At 42.7% G+C, this 26,681-nt stretch overlaps 1 protein-coding gene across 1 annotated transcript in view; it reads left to right on the top strand.

Moving 5' to 3' along the window:
- Positions 1-4,409: 4,409 nt before the first annotated feature.
- Rprd1a (regulation of nuclear pre-mRNA domain containing 1A) overlaps positions 4,410-26,681 on the top strand; it is a 47,526-nt gene continuing 25,254 nt past the window's right edge. Inside the window, exon 1 of the mRNA XM_021150946.3 lies at positions 4,410-4,660. Within this exon, the coding sequence (XP_021006605.1) occupies positions 4,510-4,660 (151 nt within the window). The 5' untranslated portion in view covers positions 4,410-4,509. The remainder of the gene's footprint in view (positions 4,661-26,681) is intronic.

Genomic DNA, 26,681 nt, shown 5'->3' with positions numbered 1-26,681 from the left:
CTAACTAAGACATACCTCTTTTCTCTTTTCTCTAACTTTGGTAAACACAAGATCCCTCATTAGTAATTTGAGGAATGTGGCTGGAGGTGTTGCTCAGTGGTATTACATCTTTAGCATGTATGAAACCCTGGGTTCCATACTCACCACCCAATAAGCAAGTACGTATAATTGATAAATGGAAAATTGTTAGTAACCAGGCATTCCCACTGGCTTGCTCTCAGGGACCTAGCAGCACCTTATGCTATCACCTGCTGCTGCCAGGTGCACCAGGTGTGATGGGTGCTGCACATAAAAGGGCCCTCAGCTACCCCAGATCTCTCTCTCTCTCTCTCTGAATTCTCTTGCCTTCTCTTTTCTTTTTCTTGTCTTCTCTCAGCCTTTGCTCTCATCTCTCTTGTTACCCATTTCTATCTCCTTGTCTCCCTGTCTGTCAGTCTGCCTCTATCTTTCCCTCATGTGCCCACTCTGAGACGACCTTTTGTGCTCACTTCCCCCAATAAACCTCTTACAGTAGACCTGTTGCATGATGTAATTTCTCAGGGGTACACCTTGGCAGGGGCCCACAAAAGGTACCCCATGACCCTCCCTCCCTCGAATGATAGCCTATAAGAAATTTATTTTTCCTGTTGTTTTCTTTCTCTCTTTTGTACTGAGGCAAAATTCACATGATGGGGAAATAACCATTTACTGTACTTTTTAATTCTTTACTGTCTTTAAGCATACTAGCCAGTGGTGTTTAGCACATCAAGACTCCAATGTAGTCATCAGTTCTTTCTAGTTCCAGGATATTTTCATCACTCCAAAAAGAAATTTCCACTGAACAGTCATCCATTACCCCAGTCCCCATGGCAACCACTTTTTATTTCTGGGCTAACCTATTCTGGATATTTCATATAAATGGAATCACAAAATATCCAATCTTTTGTATCTGTCTTCTTTTTGTTAGAATTATGGTGTTTTGTTTTGAAACAGAATCTCACTGTGTATCCCTCCTTGGCTGGGAACTCAGAGATCTACTTGCATTTGTGTCCTAAGCTCTAGGATTAAAGGCGTGCACCACTAGTCCTGGCTTATACATTTTGTTTTGGTTTTTGACAGGGTCTTATTTCGTAGTCTTGCTTGGCCTGTAATTCATTACCTAAATTCATGATCCTCTTATCTCAGGCCTTACCACAACTAACTCCATGATGAAAATGCCATTCAGGCCATAAAACTCAGCACATAGACATTATCATCTGCCAAAATGAAAACAAAGGCCCAAGCCATCAAAGCTCATAATTCTTGGAAAGTCTCTAAATGTACTGACCTTATTTTTTTTTTTTTGGCTTCTGTAGTTCTGCTTCTGGCCTCCTGTTAACCGAAATATGTCAACCCAGGACATGTTTTTGTTTAAAACCTTACCTTGAGAAAGGCTTTTATTACACTAGGATCCTGAATGCCCTAGCTTACTGTCTAATGTTTCAGGATATATTTAAAAAAATGAACTGGTACATTCGGTGGGGGTTGGGGGATTAGGGCTAGCCAATGCAATGGTGGGTAATGGCAGACCTGTTTTTATCTTGGGGAGACTCTCTGGCCTGGCAGCTTGCTAGGTTCCCACTGGCAGGTCATTACCATGCCAACCCCATGCTTCAACTCCCCCACAGCCTCTGTGGGGCACTTCAGGCAAACCCACACTTGTGGCAGTGCCTGGGTGAGATGCCTCATGAAGGAAAGCACCACACAAACTTAGTTCCTAAATGACAGTGACTCAATCGTTGGGCACAGCAACTAAAATCCAAGTCTTTTTTTTTTTTTAAAGATTTATTTACTTATTATATGTAAGTACAGTGTAGCTGTCTTCAGACACTCCAGAAGAGGGAGTCAGATCTCGTTACAGATGGTTGTGAGCCACCATGTGGTTGCTGGGATTTGAACTCCGGACCTTTGGAAGAGCAGTCAGGTGCTCTTACCCACTGAGCCATCTCACCAGCCCTAAAATCCAAGTCTCGTAAGCTTTATTAAATCTAAATCCTCTAGTGGCGAATCCTGACAGATCCACCATTGAATCCGGGAGATGCTTGTAGCTACATCTTTTCCTCACGCTATCCCTGTCCAAAAGGACCTAGTCCTTCTCTTCCTCTGTCCAACCCTGAAGTCCCCCCTACTCGCCCAGTGATTGGCTCCTTTATTCATTAGGGGATCGGTTCACAAGAAGTCATCTGAGTACATGACTCACTCCTTATCTGCAACGCCCCCCCTCCCCCGCAAAGTGGAATTGGCATCAAAATACAAACAGCACCAGGCCCATCTACAACAGTATTTATTAAAAACTTCCAATTGGCTTAAACCAATGTCTGAGTAGTCTACTCTGGTGGACACACTACACCACCACCACACTCAACAAGATTTCTATGAATCTGTATCAGTTTACCTCTTCCCTTCTAATTTGTGGTTAAAGATGAAAACATAGCTCTCTCCTTTAATATTAGAACTCAGTAGGCAGAGACAGGCACATCTCTGTGAGTTCAAAGTCAGCCTTGTCTACACAGTGATAGTTATAGGACAGCACACTTAAGTACTTCTCAGTGCATATAAAATACATATTAAAAAAAAAACTTGGGTGTGGTGGTGTTCACCTTTCATCTAGCACCCAGAAGGCAGAAGCAGGTACATTTCTATGAGTTCAAAGCTAACCTGAGCTGGGTGGCATGTCCCAGGACAGGCAGGAATATGGAACGAGATCCTATCTCAAAAAACCAAACCACTTGAGCCGGGCGTGGTGGCACACACCTTTAATCCCAGCACCTGGGCGGCAGAGGCCAGCCTGGTCTACAAAGTAAATTCCAGGACAGCCAGGACTATTCAGAGAAACCCTGTCTTGAAAAACAAAATAAAAACAAAGACAAAAAATTTTTCTAAACAGGTGTTAAATGGTAATTTTCTTGTTTCAACTAAAATCAAACTGATCCACTAACTGCATCTTTTGAACTTCTATGTGCTTGTTGTGATCTGTATCAGAGAAGAGAACAGCTGGAACCCAGCTCCTGGTATGGATTACTGTTGCTCTGCTGATCCTCCTCTCTGCTGTGGGCAGTAGTCACAAAAAAAAACCACCATGGATGGATTTGTTTCCCTTATTCCTTAAGTTTCAATGAATTGTGTTTCTTTTTTTTAATGTGGTTCTCAGTCTTGAATCTGATACAAAATAGCTGACAGTAAACTTTGCTGTTGAGGTTGAAGATGTTGCACAGAAATATTGAACAGCTTTCTGAGGGTAAGAAAATGTCCAGAGGTAGCCACTACCTATTCCTTCTTCAGTGTTTGGCAGAAGCACAGATCCCATCTGTAAGTATGTGGTCAGGCTACATACACAACCCATACAGCTTACACACAACACACATATATACAAACATATATACAACACCACACCACACACACACACGCACGCACGCACGCACGGTGAACACCGTGGTGACTGTAACTCATGTAGTCAAAGCCTTCAGGGTCTGGGTGCTCTGACATGTGTGTAGAGTACAACAAAGAAGTCAGGAAGGTCATGACCCCACACTTCCAGTGGCACACTGTGAACTCCTTCTGCACACTCTTCCCTGGGAACAGGACTAACTTGTAGGAGACTGGCAGTTAGAAGTGAGGACACAGAGCACCTTCCAGGTCCTGGGCTTCTGAAATTCAAGACACCTGGAGTATCAGGAAAAGCAAGTACTGAGGACAGGGTTTGGCCCAGGCAGGCCGCAGAGCAATGATGACTGGTGTACACAGTCTTTTTTTGTTTTGGTTTTTCGAGACAGGGTTTCTCTGTGTAGCCCTGGCTATCCTGGAACTCACTCTGTAGACCAGGCTGGCCTCAAACTCAGAAACCCACGTGCCTCTGACTCCCAAGTGCTGGGATTAAAGGCCTGTGCCACCACTGCCCCGCTACCCCTTTTAAGACAGGTTTTATACTATATTACCTAAACTGGCCCCCAACACTTAGCTGTAGTCACTGGCAGGATTATGAGATATTTAGTTTTATCGATTATCCAAATTGTCCTTCAAAGTGACTACATCAACTTATATTCACGTACAAACCTGCTCAGAGCTCTGGCATTATAGTTAATGTAGCAGAGTAGTTTTCCCTAGTAACAAGATTCAGAAAGCTCAGTACAGCTCACTGGGGGCTTGGCCACACCCTAGGATGCTCGCCCCGCCCCGCCCCGCCCCGCCCCGCCCCCTTTCTCCGCATTTGTACAGTTTCTTCCTTTTCCGCTCGGTTACCCCCTCCCACTCCCGCCTCCAGGCGGCGGCTCCTTTCCCAGGGAGAGCAGCGCGAGGGGCAGGGCCCGGTGTGTGACGTCACTGCCGGCCGGGCGCCATCTTGCTGGATTGCGACCGGCCTCGGACTCGGGGGTGGTAGTGGTGAGGGCGTGGGGAAGGGTGGGGTGTGGGGGCGAGGCGGCGACGAGGGCGGCGACACTCTCCTCCCCTCGGCTCCACGGCGTAGGACGGCGCGAACGTGGTTCCGGAGGGATGTCCGCCTTCTCTGAGGCGGCGCTGGAGAAGAAGCTGTCCGAGTTGAGCAACTCGCAGCAGAGCGTGCAGACCCTGTCCCTGTGGCTCATCCACCATCGCAAACACTCGCGGCCCATCGTCACGGTGTGGGAACGGGAGCTACGCAAAGGTGAGCGGCCGCGCGCGTCCTGCCCCGGGCTCCTGGGTTCTTGGATCCAGGCTCCCACTCCAGGCTCCTCGGTCTTTCCCCAGGTTTCTAGCTTCCCACCTCCGACTCCCCTTGTGCAGGCTTCCTGAGCTCTGCTCGGACTCCTCAGGCTTTCCCAGGTTCCTGGTGATTCTGTCCGGATCCCCTGGCTTTCCGCTCCGTCTCCCTGCGACCTCCCCTAGGTTCCGGGGAGTGTTCCCCCGAGTCGCCTGATCCTGCGCCCTGCCCCAGGCTCCCCGTTTTCCACTCCGGACTCCTGGTATCTCGCGCCTCACCCCGGCTTTCTGGATCCCGGGTCCTTTCTCGGGCTCACGGCATCTTGCCCTTGGCACTTAGCGAACCGTCCGACTGTCAGGGGTCGTGCTCCCGGTGCTCGGCTTTTAGCCCTGGCTCTCTGCGCGTCCCATCGTGGGGTCCGCGGGATGGGGGAGTAGTGTGTTCAGCTCTTCGTTCACCTGATGCGTCCCACAGAGCCAGTGCTTGGTCCGCAGTGACAGACTAAAAGTATACATAACCAAAAAGTCCCATGATCTAACATTGTAACATTGGATCATTACCGAGGTTTAGGCCTAGCATCTGGCGAGAGTCTGAAACTCAGTCGGTGTTTTTCTCATTCTGTAGTTTTTCATGGAGGCTAGGAGAAGGGAAAAATTACGTGGGGTGGGAGTTGTGCCCTTTCTATGATAGATCAACTTGCTCACGTATTACCAACAATACAGGTGTGCCAGTTTTTGAACTGTGAGTCTAAGTAATGTAAAGAGCCCTTTCTTGGCAGAAAAGATCTTGGCTGGCACATTTCTGGATTGTAGATTGTAAATGCCTTACCTGAAAATGACAGGAGTTAGTAACCCAAGGATCCTTTAGTTGAAAGTCCTTGATTTACAAAGTATTTAATAGTGGGCCCCAAAGTGAAGTGAGCTTTTTTGAACACATGTCTTTCGTTCACTGATACACAAAAAACTCAGTTCATTCCTGCTGAGTAACTATCTGTAAAGAGCTAGTTTGTGTTAGACACACAGAAAAGGTATTGGTGGGCCTGGTATGGTGGCACATGCCATTTATTTATTTATTTATTTATTTATTTATTTATTTATTAGCTTTTTGAGACAGTGTTTCTCAGTGTATCCCTGGATGTTCTGAAACTCACTCTGTAAACCAGGCTGGCCTCGAACTCAGAAAAATGCCTGCCTCTGCCTCTGCCTCCCAAGTGCTGGGATTAAAGGCGCGCCCCATCACTGCCCGCTGGCACATGCCTTTAATCTTAGCACATGGGTTCGGAGCTCTAGGTTTTTCTGGTCTGCAAAGTGAGTTCCAAGTCAGTAGGGCTGCATAGTGGGAAGGATGCATAGTGAGATCCTGTCCTTTTTCACTGGCTTACTCTGACTTGTATTTGAATTCTTAAATCACTGAATAGTGGCAGTGTTCTTTACTGTTGCAGGTGTCTGCATGACTTTTGTATACTATGTCTGGGCTTTAACTTTTTTTTTTTTTTTTTGGTTTTTCGAGACAGGGTTTCTCTGTATAGCCCTGACTGTCCTGGAACTCACTTTGTAGACCAGGCTGGCCTCGAACTCAGAAATCCACCTGCCTCTGCCTCCTGAGTGCTGGGACTAAAGGCGTGCGCCACCACTGCCCGGCTTTTTTTTTTTTTTTTTTACTTATTTTTATTACATTTAAAAAATAGTTTTATATGTACAATTCTTTGCTTTAATGTATGTATGTATGTGCTCTGTGTGCCTGGTGCCCACTGATGACGGAAGAGGGCGTGGAGTTTCCTAGGACTGAGTTACAAGTATTAGGAACTGAACCTGGAGTGAGCAGCATCTCTCCAGTCCCCTTTCTTACTATACTTAGTGTGTGTGTGTGTGTGTGTGTGTACCTTGCTTGGATATGGGCACTTATGTGTTTGCCGTGGGTAAAAAGATAACTTGAAAACAAAACAAAGAAACAAAACAAGAAAGAAGGAGGAGGAGGAAAAGAAGAAGGCCTTTAAATTGTGATATTCACAAAAATTTGTAATGCCCAGCAAGGTTTTCTGTTTTGTTTTTAATCAGTGACCTGGATACAGATGTGTGTATTCTGCAGCTGAGGGCTCCATCCAGTCAAGACTAAGCATAAATGCGGCCCAACACAGTCATGAACATGACAGTGTGTGATCTTTTTTGTTTGTTTGTTTTAATTGTATGGTTTTGTTATTCTTGGGTATTCTGTTGTACCATTTTTTGTTTGTTTGTTTGTTTTTCAAGACAGGGTTTCTCTGTGTAGCCCTGGCTGTCCTAGAACTCACTTTGTAGACCAGGCTGGCCTCAAACTCAGAAATCCGCCTGCCTCTGCCTCCCAAGTGCTGGGATTAAAGGTGTGTGCCACCACGCCCGGCCTGTTGTGCCATTCTTTAGAAAAAAGTTTTAAAAATTTGATTTGTGTTTGGGTGTACATGTATGTTGTGTACCATTTGTGTGTCTGAGGAGACATGAAGAGAGTGTTGAAACCTGAAATTGGAGTTATAGATGGTTGTGAGCCACCATGTGAGTGCTGGAAGTCAAACCTGGCCCCTCTGCAAGAGCAGGAAGTGCACAGGACCTCTCCAGCCCTATTGTATAGGTTTTTTTTTTTTTGTTTGTTTTAATTTATGAGTGTTTCACTCACATTTATATATGTGCACCATGTGCATGCAGTACCCAAGGATGCCATAAGAGGCCGTCTCTCCTGAAGGTGAAGTTCCAGGTGGATGTGAGCCACCTTGTGGGGCACTAGGAGCTGAACTCTGGTCCTCTGTGACACAATTGTTCTTAACTCGTAAACCAGTGTTACAGCCCCCTATTGCATGCTTCTTTTTTTTTTTTTTTTGGTTTTTCGAGACAGGGTTTCTCTGTGTAGCCCTGGCTGTCCTGGCACTCACTTTGTAGACCAGGCTGCCCTCGAACTCAGAAATCCGCCTGCCTCTGCCTCCCGAGTGCTGGGATTGAAGGTGTGCGCCACCACGCCCGGCCTATTGCATGCTTCTTGAGTGTGAGTTTTATAGATGATAGTATGTTACAGTGTCAAAATCTTGGGCACTCTTGATAGAACTATGTGAAACAGCATAACTGAATTAAGAAATAACCAAATCTTGAGTTAAACAGTCAGGTACAGACCAATTTGCCATTTAGAAAACTTGGAAAATGAGCAAAATCTAGTGTTTACATGTATCTACAGTTACAGTGAAACATTTATCTCTGCTCTGGTCATGCTTACCTGTAATTCCAACTTGGGAGGCTGTGGTAGGCAAATTAAAAGTTCAAGTCCAGTCTGGGCTACATAAACAGACCTTGTCTCAAAACAAACAACCTAAACTGAAAAGCAGTGAGCGAGCACTATATTCCAGGTTTACTACGGATGACTTGGTGATGGGAACTAGCTCTCTCACAGTGCGCTGGCTTAGTTCGCCCCCACATTGTTTCTTCATCACAGGAAAGGCTCACCTGAGGGCCCTGCCACTTCCATTAGTTTTGCTCGTCAGCTTCCGATAGGATCCTTCCCTGCTGCAGCACGTGCATGCATGAAGAAACTTTCTTCTGTTCTGTTGTGTTGTATGTGGGGAGCGGTGGTATGTTGTGTATCAAGTAGATGATGGGCTCCTTTGGGTTTTTCTTATTCAATTTTCATTGTCTTTTTTTTTTTTTTGGTTTTTCGAGACAGGGTTTCTCTTTATAGCTCTGGCTGTCCTGGAGCTCACTTTGTAGACCAGGCTGGCCTCGAACTCAGAAATCCGCCTGCCTCTGCCTCCCGAGTGCTGGGATTAAAGGCGTGCGCCACCACGTCCGGCTTCATTGTCTTTTGATGGGAGTCCTTAAGTATTTGTTGAATTTGTACTCACTGATGCTTTAGATTAGCAAGAAATAACATTAATAAAATAAGTATTGTGTACTATGTGCTCTTTGCTTCTATACACACACATACGTCCCTGAAGAGATTCTATTATAAATTGATAATTTTCTGTGTTGTTACTTGTTTCTATTTTGGAGTTAGAATTGAAGAAGATTTCACTGAAGTTTTCATAGTTAAAAATAGTTGAATTTTCTTGTACGAACTTTATCTTTGAAGATGATTGTTGAATTTGTAGATATCTAACTTTTTCCTCATTTTTATGGATTTTTCATATCCCTTTCCAGGAATAAGAACTGTAATATAAAGTGATTTTGTAACATTTTTTGGATGGGAAGTTTAAATTTTCAGCCTGTAGGCTGATCAAGAAAAACAAATCATAAAACATCAAATAAATACAAGCACCAGGTAGACATCAGCCACATTCAACAGATAATCTTCACTGACACTTAAAACATGTTAGGCTTTTCTTTCTCTTCATCTTTGTGTGTGTTTGGGCTTGCCATGGTGCCCTTGTGAAGGTCAGAAGTCAGTTTTCTATTGCCATCAGCCTTGGTGGCAAGCATCTTTACCTGCTGAGCCGTTTCAGCAGCCCCTAAATGTTAATTTTTTAAAGCATCAAATATACAGCCAGTATTTGTTGTTCATCTTCTTTCCACTGCCTCCCATTTTTCTTTGGCTCAGTATCAAAAGGTTGTTGTAGGATATTGCTATGTTCCATAAATCAATCAATCAATCAATCAATCAATCTCTCTCTCTCTCTCTCTCTGTCTCTCTTTCTCTCTCTCTGTCTCTGTCTCTCTGGCTTTCCTCTTTCTTCAAATAAGCCATATTGGTTTCTCACAGTTTGCATGGTCTAGGGGTCAGGATTTCCCAGGCTTTCTGGGTTGAGAATCCCTTTACTATCACAAGTTATTTTAAATTTAAGATTTTGGCCGGGCGTGGTGGCGCACGCCTTTAATCCCAGCACTTGGGAGGCACAGGCAGGCGGATTTCTGGGTTCGAGGCCAGCCTGGTCTACAGAGTGAGTTCCAGGACAGCCAGGGCTATACCGAGAAACCCTGTCTCGAAAAAAAAAAAAAGAATATTAGGAAGAGGAGTGACTAATTTCTGCAGTGTTATTTGTGCAGCTGCGGGTACAGTTCAAGGCATCCTGGTGCGATGTGTGTGAGAAACAGAGGAAAAGATAGAGGGATTTAGCATTATTGTAAAGGTAGTTCTGACTACACTGTCCCCCAGGAAATGGTTTTGAAGATCTCAGGGGACCCACAGACTATTTTCTAAGGAATATTTATATTTTGTATAAACTGGTAGTTAGATAATGAGCAGAAGATGCATTGCTGTGCCTTAAACAGACATGCTCCTTCTAAAATACCAGTTCCTCTGAACTGATATTTCCCTCTGCTTTGTAATAGTATCTTTAGTTTTTCTTTCCTGTGACATGTATTTATTTCAAAATGGTGATTTTTTTTTGTTCCTGGTTATGTAAATTACCTATAATTTCTAATAAAAAAATAAACGTGCTCTTACATTAAGCAAACAAGTGTCTTTTTATAGGTTTAACAAAATTAGGGGAAAGGACTTATAAAATGGCTCAGTGGGCTAAGGTGTTGGTTGCCAAGCCTTTGAGTTCTATTTCTGCTACCTACATGTAATCAGAGTTGTTTTCTGATCGCCCCTTGCACACTGAAGAACACACATGCCCATATCAAAGATTTCTTATGTGCATTTGTATACATGGATGTGAGTGTAACCTATGTGTGTGCACATGTCATTCATCGGCAGAGGTTGAGGACGATGTCTTTACTTAGAAGCCAGCAGCCACCTTGTTTGAGATGGGCCGTCTCACTCAGGGCTCACTGATTAGGCCCAGCTAGCTCGCCAGTGCTCGAGGGGTCTGCCTGACTCTGCCTCCTGGATGCTTGGATGCACTGCCTGCCTTTCATGGGTGCTAGGGATTGAATTCAGGTTGCATACCAAGCATAAGCCATTTTCCCCCTATTTTTTTTTTTTTTAAATAAAATGAAGTTTTTATTTGAAATGTACAGGTTGACTGTTGCTTTACTCAGTAAATACTTGTTGCAGTCTCTTCCTGGACTGAGAAGGTGGAGCAGATAAAGTGCTACAACCATCTGCATGGAGCTCATGCGGCAGCCAGAAAAGTGGATTCTGCTACTGAGTAACTGCAAAGGTGGCCTCGTTTAGTTTAGGGAATCTGGGAAGACTTTTAAAGCTTATTAGTGTGAATAGAATTTGCTAGAAACTGTTGTGAGAAGACAGATTTTTACTCTCCCTTTAGATGTTTGTTTTCTTTCATTGTCTTGCAGCAAATGCTTTGCCACTCTGTCCTCAGCCACGCTGGTCATTTAAATGTAGGCATTTGCCATTGATGTTTTCATGGGACATTTCCAATTCATAATTTCTGTTTTGGAGGAAGGAAGGGAAACATCCATTTTATACAAGCCTTTCATGGGCTTCTCTACTGTGTCTACCTTGCTGGTCTGTGTTTTTAGGCTCTGGTGCCACACAGTGATTTTCATGGCTTGCAGGACATCGCTCACTTCCCCAACTCCACACAATTGCTCGTTTATTCTTTTTTAATCAGAATTTTCTTGTATATTCTTGTTTTTCCTGCATTAACTATTGAATTATCTTATTAGTTGCAAGAAAAAAAGCATTTTTGTATTTGGGAGAGCATCATTTCAATCTATTTCATTTTAAAGTTCACATCTTTGTGATGGCATTTTTTTTTTTTTAACTCTGACAACTGTAGGCTTATTCTACATCTGTAGTTATTGTGTTTCTCAAACTGGTTCACTGTTGTCCCTTCCTCTCTTGTCTTATGAAAAAAGTAACCTAACTGAAAAAATTACTTAACTGAAGAAAGTAATTGAGTTTTTGTAAGTTAAGAAAATGGTCTGTATTGTTGAATGTCTTGAAGCCCTTTGGTCCATTTTAGGGACCACAGTTCTGGTTCAGAGACAGTTCAGTAAAGCTCAGCGTTGTAGTGTTTGTAAGCATCATAAGTGATAGAGTTTTGGTTCCTAGGTTGTGATTTTAAGTTTTCTCATTTCTTCATTTACTTACAGGTAGGGTCTTATGTAACTCTGGCTGGCCTTGATTTACTTGCTATGTAGCTAAGGATGGTTGTGAATTCTTGATCTTCCTGTCTCTACCTTTTAAGAGCAATTTTATAGATTATTCTTTAAAACAAATTTAATTTATTTGAGTAGTCAAAGACTGTATTTCAAACTACCAGATCATCCAGTTTTCTTAGTAGCATATTATAAAGTATTGGTTCTTGTTTTGATTTTGTTTGAGTTAATAGTCTTGCTGTAATGTGGCTCTATCATTTTGATATATATATATATATATATATATATATATATATATATATATATATATAGAGAGAGAGAGAGAGAGAGAGAGAGAACTCGAGTGAGCACACTCACTTTTGGCAGTGCCTGATTGCCTGTTTTTTGGCAGTTTTCTTGCTTCAGGCTTCAGAGTTTCTGTCAATCCAAAGATACAAGTATCTTTCTTTGTTTTTTTAGACAAGGACTCCCTACATTTATTTAAAGATTTATTTAAGTGTGAATGTTTTGCCTGCATGTGTCTGTGCATCATATGTGTGCTTGGTGCCCATGAAGGTCAAGAGTGTGTTTGATCCCTGGAACTGGAGTTAAGGAATCGTAGTGAAGCCACCATGTGGGTGCTGGGAATGGATCCCCAGTCTTGCAAGAGCTTATCCAGTGAGACATTCTCCAAGCCTTGAGCAGAAACATCTGCTCAGTCTGGAGCCTGCAGCCCACAGCCTTCAGAACACTGAGCACTCCCACTCTCAGGCTCGCCTAGATCTACAGTATTGCCTTTCTTGCTCTGGTTTGTCAGCTACAGATATGGGGCCTTAACAACCTTCCTAATCCTGTGAGCTCATTGATTTCTCACAATAAATGGCTTTGTCATTTGTGACATAGTCACTGTTGTGTCTGTATCCTGACTGTTATTCTGACTCACAATAAAGGCTTTGTCCTTCTCGGACACACACTGTTGTGTCTATATCCTGAGTGTTGTTCGGACTCAGAGTTGTGTGAGCATTTTACATTTATGAATATTAGTCAGCTGGTACGTTTACAGCTGATGGTTTAGGATGGTTTAGATGGCATTAGTTCTGCTGTATACCTTAACACATTAGATGAATTTTTAGATTTTTTAAAAAAAGTTATCAGGGGGCTGGTGAGATGGCTCAGTGGGTAAGAGCACCCGACTGCTCTTCCAAAGGTCCGGAGTTCAAATCCCAGCAACCACATGGTGGCTCACAACCATCTGTAACGAGATCTGACTCTGTCTTCTGGAGTGTCTGAAGACAGCTACAGTGTACTTACATATAATAAATAAATAAATTAAAAAAAAAAAGTTATCAGCCAGGTGGAAGTGTCCACACCTTTAATCCTAGCAGTCGGGAGGCGGAGGCAGGAGGATCTCTGACTTCAAGGCTGTTGCAGGAAATATTAAAAAAATGACCAGCAGTCTTCCTGCACTATGTCAGCCACTCTCAACCCTGGCACAGTCCTCCAGCTCTGTCTCTAGGTAGACCCAGTCGCTGTGTTCCGAGCTCTGGTTTGCTTGTCTCTGGAGATGCTAGTTGCTTCTCTGCCTAAACCCCTGTAGTTCGGTGGTCCTACATTTCAGTAACCCAGTAAATCAAAACCCTCAAAGCTTATAGTTAACCAGTCAGATTTATTTATCAATAAATTCTCAACACACACGATGCCAACACAATAATATCAAGCCAATTAATAATGGTACAAGCTGCCCACCTAGATTAGACAAATTATCCCAATATTCTAACCTTTATGATATTGTAACTACCTGTGGCTGGTAAAGCCACGCTGGTTCATGTCTGCCACCATCTTGGCCTTCTTCTCTCCCCCAGAGTCTCTTGTCTCTTTAACTCTTAGCTCTGCCTACCCTTTCTCTGTCCAATCACAGGCCTCCTGCTGCCCTAATATTTTAGTGTGATTGGACAGGGAAAAATCCTGTCACACAAAGCTAGCTTGATCTATAAACAACTTCCAGGACAGCTAGGGCTACACAGAGACATTTTGTCTTGAAAAATAAAACAAAACAAAACAACAACCCTCCCTCCCCACCTCCAAATATAAAAAACAAGTATGTATGTGTGTCCTGTGTGTGCAGATCCCTTTGGAGGCCTGAAGAGGGCATTAGATCCCCTGATTCTGGGATTAAAAAGTAATTGTGAACAATCCACTGTTCATTCATTAACTGAACCTGGATCCTCTGTAAGAGCAGCAAGGACTCTTAGTTTCTGAGCCTCTAGCCCTAAACCCAGTGATTTTCTTCATCAAGGACCAGAATTTCAACCACCAGATGAGTAGATAAACAAATGTAATATATCTATTTACTGAAGTAATATTGGGCCATAAAAAGGAAGAAAGTGCTGGTGCATACAGCAGAATGGACAGGCTGGGTACACGTCATGGAAAATGAGAAGCCCCACATAGAAGGTCACATACTGCGTAATTCTGTCTATATGAAATACAAGATTAGAGATGATCATAGACTAGAAAGTGGTAGTGAGGGGAGGAAGGAAAGGGGGGAGATGAATGGGTATATTTGGTCTTTGGAGGAACTGAAAATGTATTGGAACTACCTAGAAGTAATGGTTACATAATTGTCTTAGAGTTTGATTGCAGTGAATAGACATCATGACTGCAGGAACTCTTATAAAAGGAAACATTTAATTGGGTCTAGTTACAGGTTTAGTCCATATTGTTATGTGAGAAGCATGGTGGCATGAGTCGACACAGTGCTGCAGAGGAGAGGGGAGGGGGAGTTCTACATCTGGATCCTCAGGCAACAGGAAGAGATAGTGAGCCAGTGTCACACTTCCCAACAAGAGCACACCTACTGTAGGAAGGCAATGCCTCCATAATGCTGTTCCTTATGAGCTATGGGGGCCATTTCCATTCTGACCACCACAATAACCTTACATGTATCCTAAACACCATTGAATGTGCTTATTTTTATTCTGTCTTAATATGGTTATTTTGTTAAGTGAGTTTCATTTTTAAAAAAATACTACCACTTTACACTTGAATGTGCGTGTCCTTACATGTTCTCTCTCTTTCCTGTTTCCCAGCTCCCATGCTCTGTTGACAGTTATCTCTGCGGTGGAACAGCCACCTTGGTTACCAGTTTCCTTCAGCAGCTCTAAGTGTGTTGTACAGCTCTGTCCCCTGCTTTTATGTAGTTGTCATCACAGTTTACATCTTTCTGGGTTGGGCATGAGTCAGTAAATGCATATACATTTTTTGCTTTTTTTTTTCACATGTAATATTGCACATCTATAATCAAAGTACTGTAGAAGCAGAGACACAGTTTAAGATCAGCTTTAAAAGGTCTGTTCTTCAGGCCTTCGCTAGTGTCAATGTCTCTGTTCCATAGAGAATAGTGTCCATTCTTTATCTTAAAGATATTAGTAAGGGGCCACCCAGATATCTCATTAGATAGACACTTGCCAAACCTGACAACCTCAGTTTGAACCCACATGATGGAAGGAGAAAATTGAATCCTACAAGTTGTCTGAACCTTGGCTCTCTTTGCCCCACTACCTGATCCAAGTAAGTAACTTAAAATAGCTAAATAAATAAATAAATAAATAAATAACTGTTCGGATCTCTTATTCCTGGGGGCCAAGGTAACTCGAGGGGAGAAGCAGCTGGGGACTGATTATAGGAAAGGGATTGGATGGATTTACAAATAAAATCTTCCTGGGTGGTGGTGCACATCTTTAACCCCAGCACTGGAGAGGCAGAGGCGGGTGAATCTCTTGAGTTTGAGGCCAGCCTGATGTAGTTCCAGGACAGCCAGGACTACACAAAGAAACCCCATATTGACCAACTCCCAATAAAAGAAAGAAAATTAAATTAGCTAAGTTCAGTAAGTGAACCCTTCTTCAGAGGCATGTAACAATTATAAATAAAAGTCTTTTTTCATACTTGCCCTTTTGAGTATTATATCTTTGGACTTTTAATATCTGTGTTTTTCAGGTCAGCCTTAAGGAGTCCTTCAGATGTGGTGGTTGTGAGCCACCATGTGGTTGCTGGGAATTGAACTCAGGACTTCTGGAAGAGCAGTCAGTGCTCTTAACCACTGAGCCATCTCTCCAGCCCCAAAGAGTCCTTTTATAATGTCACACCTAGAGTTAGGTTGAATTAACTTACCTTAGCTTTGGTAGCTTGAAGGGTTTTAGGTTCTCTTTCAGCTTTACAGCGCAGTCTTGGAGGAGCTGGAGTAGTGAAGAGCACTGGCTGTTCTTTCAGAGGTCCTGGTTCAGTACTCAGCAGCCCCAGGGCAGCTCAGACAAACTGTCTCTGTTCTGGGGGAGCTGATAATGGCTTCTGGCCTCTAGGCACCAGGCACCCAAGTGGTAAAACACCCACACACGCAAAAAATAAAATACATTCTTAAGGGTTGTTTCATGCATAGTAAGACTGTGCCTTAACTCATGGTAATCCCATTGTAGCCTGTGTGCTGGGATTACAGGCAGGAACAGCTGTGCCTACCCGGAATTGTTGGTTAATAGGATCACTACATCTATGATGTTCCAGGACATTGTGTATCAGTCTTCCCGTGTTCATTGTTGCTGATGAGTAACTGGCTTCATTGTTGCTGATGAGTAACTGGTTTCTAGTCTCTTGTGGAGAAGGTAGTAATTGCTTACTGCTTTGTGTACGTCACTGTTGTCATTCCCTAGTTGGTTGTCTCTGCGTGAACATCTTACTGTTGTCATCCTGTACTTGGATGTCTGTGTGCGAGTTCTTTTGAGTTCACTAAGATGGGGTTTGTAGATTCCCATGTTTGCTCAAGCTTTAGAGTTGTCAATCATTACAGTAGTCCCACTTACTCACCTATCACCATGGCTCCCCAAAGCCATTGGTAGCATTGAATCCTGTGCTCACAGCTTCCCCGTTAAACATATACACACAGAGATTACTGGATTTTCCATTTTAGCAAAGCACAGGTCAGGCACTGCGGTCATAACATACACTTATAAGCTGTCACAGCAAAGCCAGCGTAAGTCCTTAAAGCCTCAAGAGTAGAACATATGTCCTTACCATAGATGACTGGAACATATGATTTTCTTTCTTTTCTTTTTTTTTTTTTTTTTGGTTTTTTGAGACAGGGTTTCTCTGTGTAGCCCTGGCTGTCCTGGAACTCACTTTGTAGATCAGGCTGGCCTCAAACTCAGAAATCCGCCTGCCTGTGCCTCCCAAGTGCTGGGATTAAAGGCGTGCGCCACCACGCCTGGCTGATTTTTTTTTTTTTTTCTTAATAGGTGGGTATTACTAAGTGGAGGGTAGCACTTTCCTAGTTCTTTCTTTTTTTTTTTCCTTTTTGAGACAGGGTTTCTCTGGATAACCCTGGCTGTCCTGGAACTCACAATGTAGACCAGGCTGGCCTCAAACTCAGAAATCCGCCTGCCTCAGCCTCCTGAGTGCTGGGATTAAAGGCGTGCGCCACCACGCCCGGCCCCCTAGTTCTTTCTTGTATTATAGCATTTCTTATATGCATTATATATAACAAGTCTGGGTTGAATTTCTTCATATTGGAAGACTGAGCTTTTTTTGGGGAAAGATTTATTTTATGTATGTGAGTCCACTGTAGCTGTATAGAAGGTTGTGAGCCTTCATGTGCTTGTTGGGAATTGGGAATTGAATTTAGGACCTCTGCTCGCTCCTGTCAGCCCCACTCTCTCAGGCCCAAAGATTTATTTATTATTATAAATAAGTACACTCTTGCTGTCTTCAGACTCACCAGAAGAAGAGGGCGTCAGTTCTCATTACGGGTGGTTGTGAGCCACCATGTGGTTGCTGGGGTTTGAACTGAGGCCCTTCGGAACACCGGCCAGTGCTCTTACCTGTTGAGCCATCTTGCCAGCCAGCCCCAAGACTGAGCCTTTGTCTTTATTTTTTTTTTAAACATAAATCTCACTAGATATTTTATAGGTATGTATTAAATGAATTATTGATTGGATCTCAGAAAATAAAATCTGAGAGTTGTGCAATATTTTGATTTTTTTTCATTTTAAAAGTAAAGATTTCATTAGGAACTTGTGACCTCTTCAGATAATGAGTCCTTGCATAGTTACGGATACTCATGATTGGTGTTCCCCCTCTTTTTTTTCTTGGCCAGTCATGCTAAAGAATTTTCAGTTGGCTGGTCTGGTGGTCTATGCCTTTAATTCCAGGTGGCTCAGTTACAACTGAGTTTACATTATGACAGGTTCTGAGCCGGCCAGAGCTAGGAGTTTCCAGTTGGATTGATTTTTTTTTTTCCAAGATGAAACTGTTTTCACCAGTTCTTTTCAGTGTAATGGTCCTCACTCCACCTCACTCCAGCCTGTTTAGCTTTATTTTGTGGCACCCCGTACCTCCCTAGACTTTGAGCTCTGAGTGTGTTGATGATCTGAGACATCCTTTCTGCAGTGTGCACTCACGGTTTCAGGTTCCTTTCTTGGGACCACTACACCTGTGTCCCACGGATAGGAAATGTATTTTTAAACACATTTTCATGCTGATTTGCCTTTTTATGATGACTGTTTTAAGCTTTTTCTCAGATACTTCTCACCTCTCCTTGGTGTTGACATCTATTGATAATTGTAGTTTTTATTCTGTTTGAAAGCTTCTTGTCTTTAGTTGGGGTGAATAAAAACGAATTCACTCCCAGGTATAACCAGCATTTGAGAAACAAACACTACCCCAGATTCAAAAGAATAGTGAGAACCTGTCTCAGAAAGCAACAGATAACAAACCCCCCAAAAGTTGGGTTTTTTTGTTTGTTTGTTTTTGGTTTTGGTTTTTTTTTTTTTTTTTTTTTTTTTTTTTTGGTTTTTTGAGACAGGTTTTCTCTGTGTAGCCCTAGCTATCCTGGAACTCATTTTGTAGAGCAGGCTGGCCTCAAACTCAGAAATCCACCTGCCTCTGCCTCCCAAGTGCTGGGATTAAAGGCGTGTGCCACCACGCCCGGCTGTTAATATATATTTTTGTTTTTGAGACCTACTTTTACTGTGTAGCCCTGGCTGTCCCTGAACTTAGAGATTTTGCTTGCTTCCACCACCCCCAATACACACACACACACACACACACACACACACACAAACAAACACATTGAAAGTAAGCGTCACTACATCTGGCTTTGATTCATAGATTTACTGCATGATATTATGAAACTCTTACTTTTGTTCAGTCTTGATTTATTTGGATCTCAGACAAGGCATGTCCTTAGGAGGGAGACATGGTGACTGTTGAGGATTCCCTAGGTCTTCCTTGACTTCACAAGGAGAAAGGGAATGGGTGTGTTTCCCCTTACTGCTGAGCTTTTAGGAGAGCAGGTTTCCTGCCTGTGACACATTCCTTCTTACTAGGAGGGGGCGGGTTGTCCATCCTGGTTGGCTCCCCACTTTGCCTTCTAATGCAGCTGTGACTGGGCTGCGCCACTCCATGTTAGGGGCCTATGAAGGCAGAAATCTGGGTTTCCCATTTGACCTTTGCCTTTGGAATTGGCCATAGGTTTGTTCTGTGGTATTTGGCAGGACTATGGCAGTTATTGGTTAAAAGTTTTCTGTCTTGGTCTGAAGAACTGATTTAGTAGTTCAGAACAATGGCTGTTCTTGGAGGTCTTATGCTATTCCCAGTACCTGCATGGTAGCTATTTCAGGGGATCCAGTGCCCTCTTTAGGCCTTTGTGCGTATCAGGCATATATGTAGTATACACAGGTACTTGCAACCCCACCCCCACCCACTTTTCCTAGTGCTTTGGCTAGTGAACCAGACAAACCTTTTATCTTTTAGCAGGGTTTTTTTTTGTTGTTGTTGTTGTTTTTTTTTTTTTCCCCCGGAGACAGGGTGTCTCTGTGTAGCCCTGGCTGTCCTGGAACTCACTCTGTAGACCAGGCTGGCCTCAAACTCAGAAATCCACCTGCCTCTGCCTCCCAAGTGCTGGGATTAAAGGCGTGCACCACCATGCCCTGCCCTGCTCTTTAAGCAGTTTTTATGTCAGCTTTTGTTACAGTTTCTCAGACCCTCAGCTACAAAGAAACTGGGGAAGTATCATGCTGCTGTTTTGAGTTCCAGTGTCCCAAGCCAGTCCTTTATTTCTCTCTCCTGTTGGCTTTAGTCATGGTTAATACCAGCAGCAGGAGTAGAAGATGCCTGTGTTTTCTCCCTAGAATCAGAAGTCTCCTGCAGGTGACTGAGACTGGATGTAATGCTTGGACCTCTTAGAATCCTACTCTGTTTGTTACTGTTTTTGGAGGGTGAGCTAGTGGTCAAGCTCTCTACTGCTTGTCACATGCTAGGGGAGTGATTTACTGTTGAGCTATTTGCACCTTAAACATTTTTTTAGGCAGGGTGGAACGTGTGTAGGCTTAAGGCTTGTCTCAGCTCCCAAGTGCTGATATTAAAAAGGTGTGTGCATTACTCCAGGCCCAGCTGGTTCATTATTCATCCTCCCCTCCCCTCCCCTCCCCTCCCCTCCCCTCCCCTCCCCTCCCCTCCCCTCCCCTCCCCTCCCCTCCCCTCCCCTCTGTGTGTGTGTGTGTGTGTGTGTGTGTGTTCTTCCAAAACAAAACAACAACAAAAACCCTGGGTGGTATTCATTATGTAGCTTAGGCTAGCCTTGAACTGCCAGTCCTGTTTCCTGAGTGCTGAGGTGAGCTGTCTGAATTTCTGTCTCTGCCAGTAGAAGATACTTTCTTGTTGTCATGCTGAATTAGTACTTTCTAAAATTAAAACATTTAAATTTATTCTTGTGTATTTGATGGCAGAAAGGTGGGGGTTATAAGCCATGGAGCACCAGCTGGAGGTAGAGGACAACCGTGGAGTTGTTCTGTCCTCCCACCTTTACCTGGGTTCTGTGGATGGAGCTTAGGTCATCAGGTTTGCATTGTTTAGCAGCAAGCATCTTGTTATGCCATCTATCTCTGGCCAGTTATGTTAGTATTTTTAATGATTCTAATTTAATGTAATGCTGTGCCAAACACTAATCATTTTTATTGCCCCAAAAGTTTTGCTTTAAAATTTAGAATAGTAAAGCAGTATGTAAAATTGCTTGATAAAGAGGTCAGTATAGTGGTCTCTGGATTAATTTGTAAATGGCAGAGAAATTGTGTGTGTGTGTGTGTGTGTGTGTGTACAACATGATGGAATTTGTTTTCTTTTTCCATGTATGTTCTATGATTGAATTCTGATTGTCAGTTTAGTGGCCAGCACTTTTACAGATTTAGCCATCTTGCTGACCCCAGGATCTTTTTAAAAACAAGTTTAGAAGTAATTCTAAAGATTATTGGGAAAAAAAGACTGGGAAGAACCTGGGTCAGTAGTGGAAGTAGTATCCATTGTGAGTTTCTAGGCAGACTGTAAACACATTTTACTCAAAACAGAGATAGTCCACAGGAGTTAGAAGTCCACAGAATGGAACAGAACAGTGGTTGAGGAAGATACTTGTTGCATGGAGGCCCGTGGTCACTCAGATCCTTCAGAACCAACCAATGGAGTATCAACAGCGAGGCTTTATTCTACCCAGTGCCATAGAGAAAGCTAATTCCATGTGAGTGAATAAAAAGCAGTTATGCAAACATGGAAGAATGTACATTTATCACTACTTTTTGACATGTTAAATGATTACTTTAAATAGGTTATTAGCCAAGATTCATGTAGAATATAGATTTAACTACATAAATCTCTTAAAGCTGTGAATATAGAAAATGCCAAATTTCAGTTTTAAGCAACAACATATCTAAAGTATGAAAAAGGATAATTTATTCATAAATATAAATTAATAAGGAAAAGCAGTTATCTCAGCTGAAATCAGGCAATATTATGTGAATGGAATGTTTACCAAAGAGGGAATATAATTGTGTTAGGAACAGAGCCTCACTCTGAGTGGTGGTGCAGACCTTTAATCCCAGCACTCAGGAGACATGCAGGCAGATCTAAGTCTAGAACAGCTAAAGCTACACAGAGAAACCTTGTCTACAAAGTCCAAAAACAAACACACAAACAACTGTCAGTTTTTGAAACCCTTACTAGTTTGGAATTGCAGATAAAAGTACTGTTGATTTCACAAGATTGGCAAAAATTTTAAATGCTTGTTGGTTGTATAGTGTGTTGTTACAGGGAGTGTACCATGATGGACATGACAGCATCTGTTGAAATTTATTGTATACCTTCCAGTTCATCATCTCTGCCTCTTGGAATCCATCCTATATTTATTTGCTCAGATTCATGGGATAAAAGGTATAAATGATTTGAACCCTGTATATCATGTGACCCTGTAGCCATGAAGAAATGGAAGTTGTTGGGAAGTGTTTATCTGTTTATCAGTACAAAAGGTACAATCTAAATGAAGTGTGTTGGCTCTTTTTAAAGCATAATATAGCATTTCATTTATGAAAAAGTCTTATGTGTGTACTGGTTTCACACAGTGGTTGAGAGATACATGCACCAAGTTATTCACCTGTTTGTATTGGGACATAGAGATGAGAATATCCCACTAGCTCATTGCCTATAATGAACTTTTAAAATTATTCACTGAAGGCCAGGTGTAGTGGTACACACCTTTTAATCTAAGCAGGCAGGAGGCAGAGGCAAATGGATTTCTGTGAGTTTGAGGCCAGCCTGGTCTACACAGCTTGTTCTTTGAGATCCTGTCTCAAAAACAAAAACAAAAAAACTCAGAAAAAAACCCAAACAAATCCCCAATCATACACAAAAGTAAGGAATGGGCAGTTACTGCATGAATACCATCCGGTTTTCATCATCATCATTGTTGTTGAGACAGACTCTCATGTATTCAGGGCTGCCTCCAACTCATTGTATAGTCAAGTATGACCTTGAACATACGGTTCTCCTGCCTCTAACCTTCCAAGTGCTGGGATTACAAGTGTACACCACTACTTCCTAGTTTATGCAGTGCTGGGGATTGATCCAAAGTTTGCTAATATATATGGTGGGCAAGTACCTTCCAGCTGAGCACTAGCTTCAGCTGTAGAGCCCAAACCTGACTTCTTCATTTTGCTGTTTGATTCTTCCCTTTTTAAAAAGTAGTCACCCTTTAAAAAGACAATACCAAACTATCAGAAGTTTAAGCTTCACTGTTTAAAAAAAGGCTTACAGCATTTCTGCAAGTGGATGGTGGGCAGGCACACAAATACCCCTTCTAGAAAGCTCAATCAACCAGGAAAGATCTGTATCTTGTGTAGAACAGTGGTCCTAACTGGGAGGTAGTAAGAAACTTTTGGTTGTCAGATCTTTTCTTTTCTTTACCCTCCTCCTTTAACTTTGAGACAGGATTTCACTGTGTATCTCTGACTGACCTGGAACTTGCTATGTAGATCAGGCAGACTGACTTCAAACTCAGAGCTCTGCCTGCCTTGCCTCTTGAGCTCTGGGTGTAAAGGTGTGCAATCACTATGCCTGGCATCCTTCCCCTGTTCTTGTTTGTGTATTGTTTTTTATTTCATGCAATTTATTTGCTGAAGAGATTGTGTCTTCTCATGTCTGTCTTCAGCTAGGCATGTTGGTGTATACTTGTGTTTGCAGCACTCTGGAGACAGGCAATAGAATAAGCCCAAGTTCAAGGTATAACTGGTCTATATAGGGACTCTGTTTAAGCTAGCTAAGGCTATATAGTGACTGAGAACTTACGTTAAAAAAAAGTATGGGCCTCAGACTGATAGCATTAGTATCGTCCGAGACCTGTGTGAAATGGGTATAGCATTGAGGCTCAAACTGCATTAGTAGCCTTTCTTATTAGTGCCACAGAATCCCTTACATCAACAATGTCTAAGGAGGAAAGTTTTTGGCTCATGGCTTCACAGGTTTTGTCTGAGGTCCTTGGCCCATTGTTTTGGCACTAGGAGGAGGCAGGACATCATGACAGTGAAGAGAACACCTTTTCTTCTATGTAAGCATTGCCCCTCTAGAAAGTAAGGGAATTGATAGAGGTGGTTAAGGTGGGCAAGGAGAGCAAGACAGAAATCTCAGCTCCAGTTTGGAACCACCACCACCTCCTCCTCCTCCTCCAATCTGGCCCTTTGTAGTATTCTCAGGGTTTAGTTGTAACTTGCAACTACTGTGATGCAGTATCTGAGATAGTCAACTGGAGGCGAGAAAACTCCCAGTTTAAGGCCTACCTTGTCTCATCAACACCCACAAACCAAAACCAGAAGTGGAAGAGGGCTTTTCTTTTACTCATGGTTCAGTCCATGGTTGGTTGGCTTCTTTGGTTTTGGAACTGTGGAGAAGCAGCCTTATGGTGACCTTGACTGCTGTCCGGAAGCAGGAGGGAGAGGGGAAGGGGCAGCCAGATTCAAATACAGCTTTTAAGGGAATGTCTTCAGTGACCTTCTTCCATCAAGACCCCTGCCTTCCGAAGTTTCTTACTACCTCCCAGTTAGGACCACTGTTCTACTCAGGATACAGATCTTTCCTGGTTGATTGAGCTTTCTAGAAGGGGTATTTGTGTGCCTGCCCACCATCCCCTTGCAGAAATGCTGTAAGCCTTTTTTTAAACAGTGAAGCTTAAACTTCTGATAGTTTGGTATTGTCTTTTTAAAGGGTGACTACTTTTTAAATTTTATTTGTTTTCCTGTGTGCTAAGTGTATGTAGGTTTGTGTGTGCCTGACTGCAAGTCTTTTATTCCTAGTGCCAGTAAATATGGTAAATACTAATTACCTGAGTTAATAAAGGAAGAAACGTGTCATCTCTTCATCATTTATAATTAATCCTTTGGCAAAATTCATTCAGAAAATGTAATTAAATTGCATTGTTATGGTTTCTTTGAGATGGGTCTCTCTAGCTCATGTTGGTCTCACTCTTGCTGTTTACTGGGTAGGCCTTAAGTTCTAAATCTTCCTTCCGTCTGCCTCCCAGCACTAGGGTCATAGGTCAGCACTACCACATTTGGCTTAATAGAGCTTTTAAAAACCATCACTACGTCTATTCACTGGGCATATTCCATCTGTGGAGGTCCATGGACAACATGGGACCTGGGAATCAAACTCAGATGGTCAAGTTTGTCAGCAATTATTTGTTTTTATCTGTTGATCTGTCCTGCAACCCAGTATAGTTTTTGTTTTAGAATAAGTCCCATAACATATTACACACTGACCTTAAACTTGTCCTCCTGCCTCAGCCTTCTGAGTGTGGGATTACCAGTATGGCTGTGGCAAACCTTTCTTTGTAATAGATTTTTCACTCCCCGTGTGTGTGTGTGTGTGTGTGTGTGTGTGTGTGTGTGTGTGTGTTTTGATATACTGGCTCTAGGGAAAGGGTTTATACTTGTCCACCCAGAGCAGCATATGGTTTCCCTCAGGGAAGTGGGATACAGTACAGTGATAGTACTACATGATACAGATAGTGAGTGACACTTACTTGGCTTATACTTTGATGATAATATAGCAAAACATAAGAAGGGCATAGTGGGTGTTGTGTTTATCATTGCTTTCATGTTGTTGTGACTATTAATGAAGAGGAAGTAAAGGAAGAAGGAACATGCATTTTAGTATTTAATCTGCCAGTGTGTGACTAGCATGCAAAAATTTTTAACATGGCCAGGCAGTGGTGGTGCATGCCTTTAATCCCAGCACTTGGGAGGCAGAGGCAGGCAGATTTCTGAGTTCAAGGCCAACCTGGTCTACAGAGCGAGTTCCAGGACAGCCAGGGCTATACAGAGAAACCCTGTCTTGAAAAACAAAAAAACAAAAAAACAAACAACAGCAACAACAACAAAACATGAACAGGGTAGGAAAGATGTTTTTGTTTTTTGTGCCAGTTATGATCTTTGGCACACAGCAAACATAGCATAAAAACTGTTTAAATTGAAGATATGGAAACTAGGTGTCTTTAGGGAATCTTGTGAACAGCAAAAGTGTAGGAACTGACTAGGTCAGATTTATGGCCTAGATTGATGATCTGCCTGCCACCCCAGAGTTTCTTTAGGGAATTAGAAATTTGAGATGGAAAAACCAGGTTTCAATGCATGCTAGGCAAATATTCTACTACTGAGCCACAACCCTAGCTTTTTAGGTTTTTAGACAGGGTCTTACTCTACATCTTAGGCTGGCTTTAAACTCTCAGTCTTTTTGCAGCTATCTCCCAGGTGCCACTGTTACAGGCCTGTGTGAAAAATATTAATGGCTATTATGTTTAAAACTGTCTAAATTTATTTATTTATTTTGGTTTTTCGAGACAGGGTTTCTCTGTGTAGCCCTGGCTGTCCTGGAACTCACTCTATAGACCAGGCTGGCCTCGAACTCAGAAATCCTCCTGCCTCTGCCTCCCAAGTGCTGGGATTAAAGGCGTGTACCACCACGCCCAGCCTAAATTTATTTATAAATATTTTTTTTTTGCAATTTCCTCCTAGCATTCTCATGATTCCCTCCCTCCGACCTTCTCTCCCTCCCTTTCTTCCTCTCTCCCTCTCTTTCTTCTCTCTTTCCCTCTCTTCCCATCCTCTTCCCTCCTTCCCTTCCTTGCTCTGATACAGGTTTCTATGTGTAACAGCCCTAGTTGTCCCAAAACTAACTCAATTTGTAGACCAGGCTGGCCTTGAACTCAGAAAGATTTGCCTGCCTCTGCCTCACAAGTGCTGGGATTAAATGTGTTCGCTATCACATCTGGCTTTATAGGGAGTACTCAGATTTTCTCATATTTTAACCTTGGTTCCACAAGAGGAAAAATTGAAAATAATATCTTGGTGTTAGGGCCATGCAGTCTGAGCTGGACCCAGAGATGGACTTGTGCCTGCCTCTTTGGCACCACACTTGTCTGTGCTTTGAGTTAGGATCTCACTGTATAGACGAGGATGGCCTGGAACTCCCAGAGATCCTCTTGTTTCTACCTACTAATTGGGGAGAGGAAAGGCATGAGCCTCCATGCCTAGCCTAGTTCATGAATTTTATAGTAACAGAGCAAGGAAAGCTATAAAATCACAATACTTTTCAAGTACCTTAGTGAGTACATCTGAAAAGCAGATTATAGCAAAACAGAGAGAACCCTGCTACAGGCTTTTAGTGCTATCTGACAGGAT

This window comes from Mus caroli, unplaced genomic scaffold (assembly GCF_978045245.1).
Source record: "Mus caroli unplaced genomic scaffold, Mus_caroli_1 scaffold_19, whole genome shotgun sequence".
Taxonomy (NCBI): Eukaryota; Metazoa; Chordata; class Mammalia; order Rodentia; family Muridae; genus Mus; species Mus caroli.
This window is presented reverse-complemented; position numbering and strand designations above follow the sequence as displayed.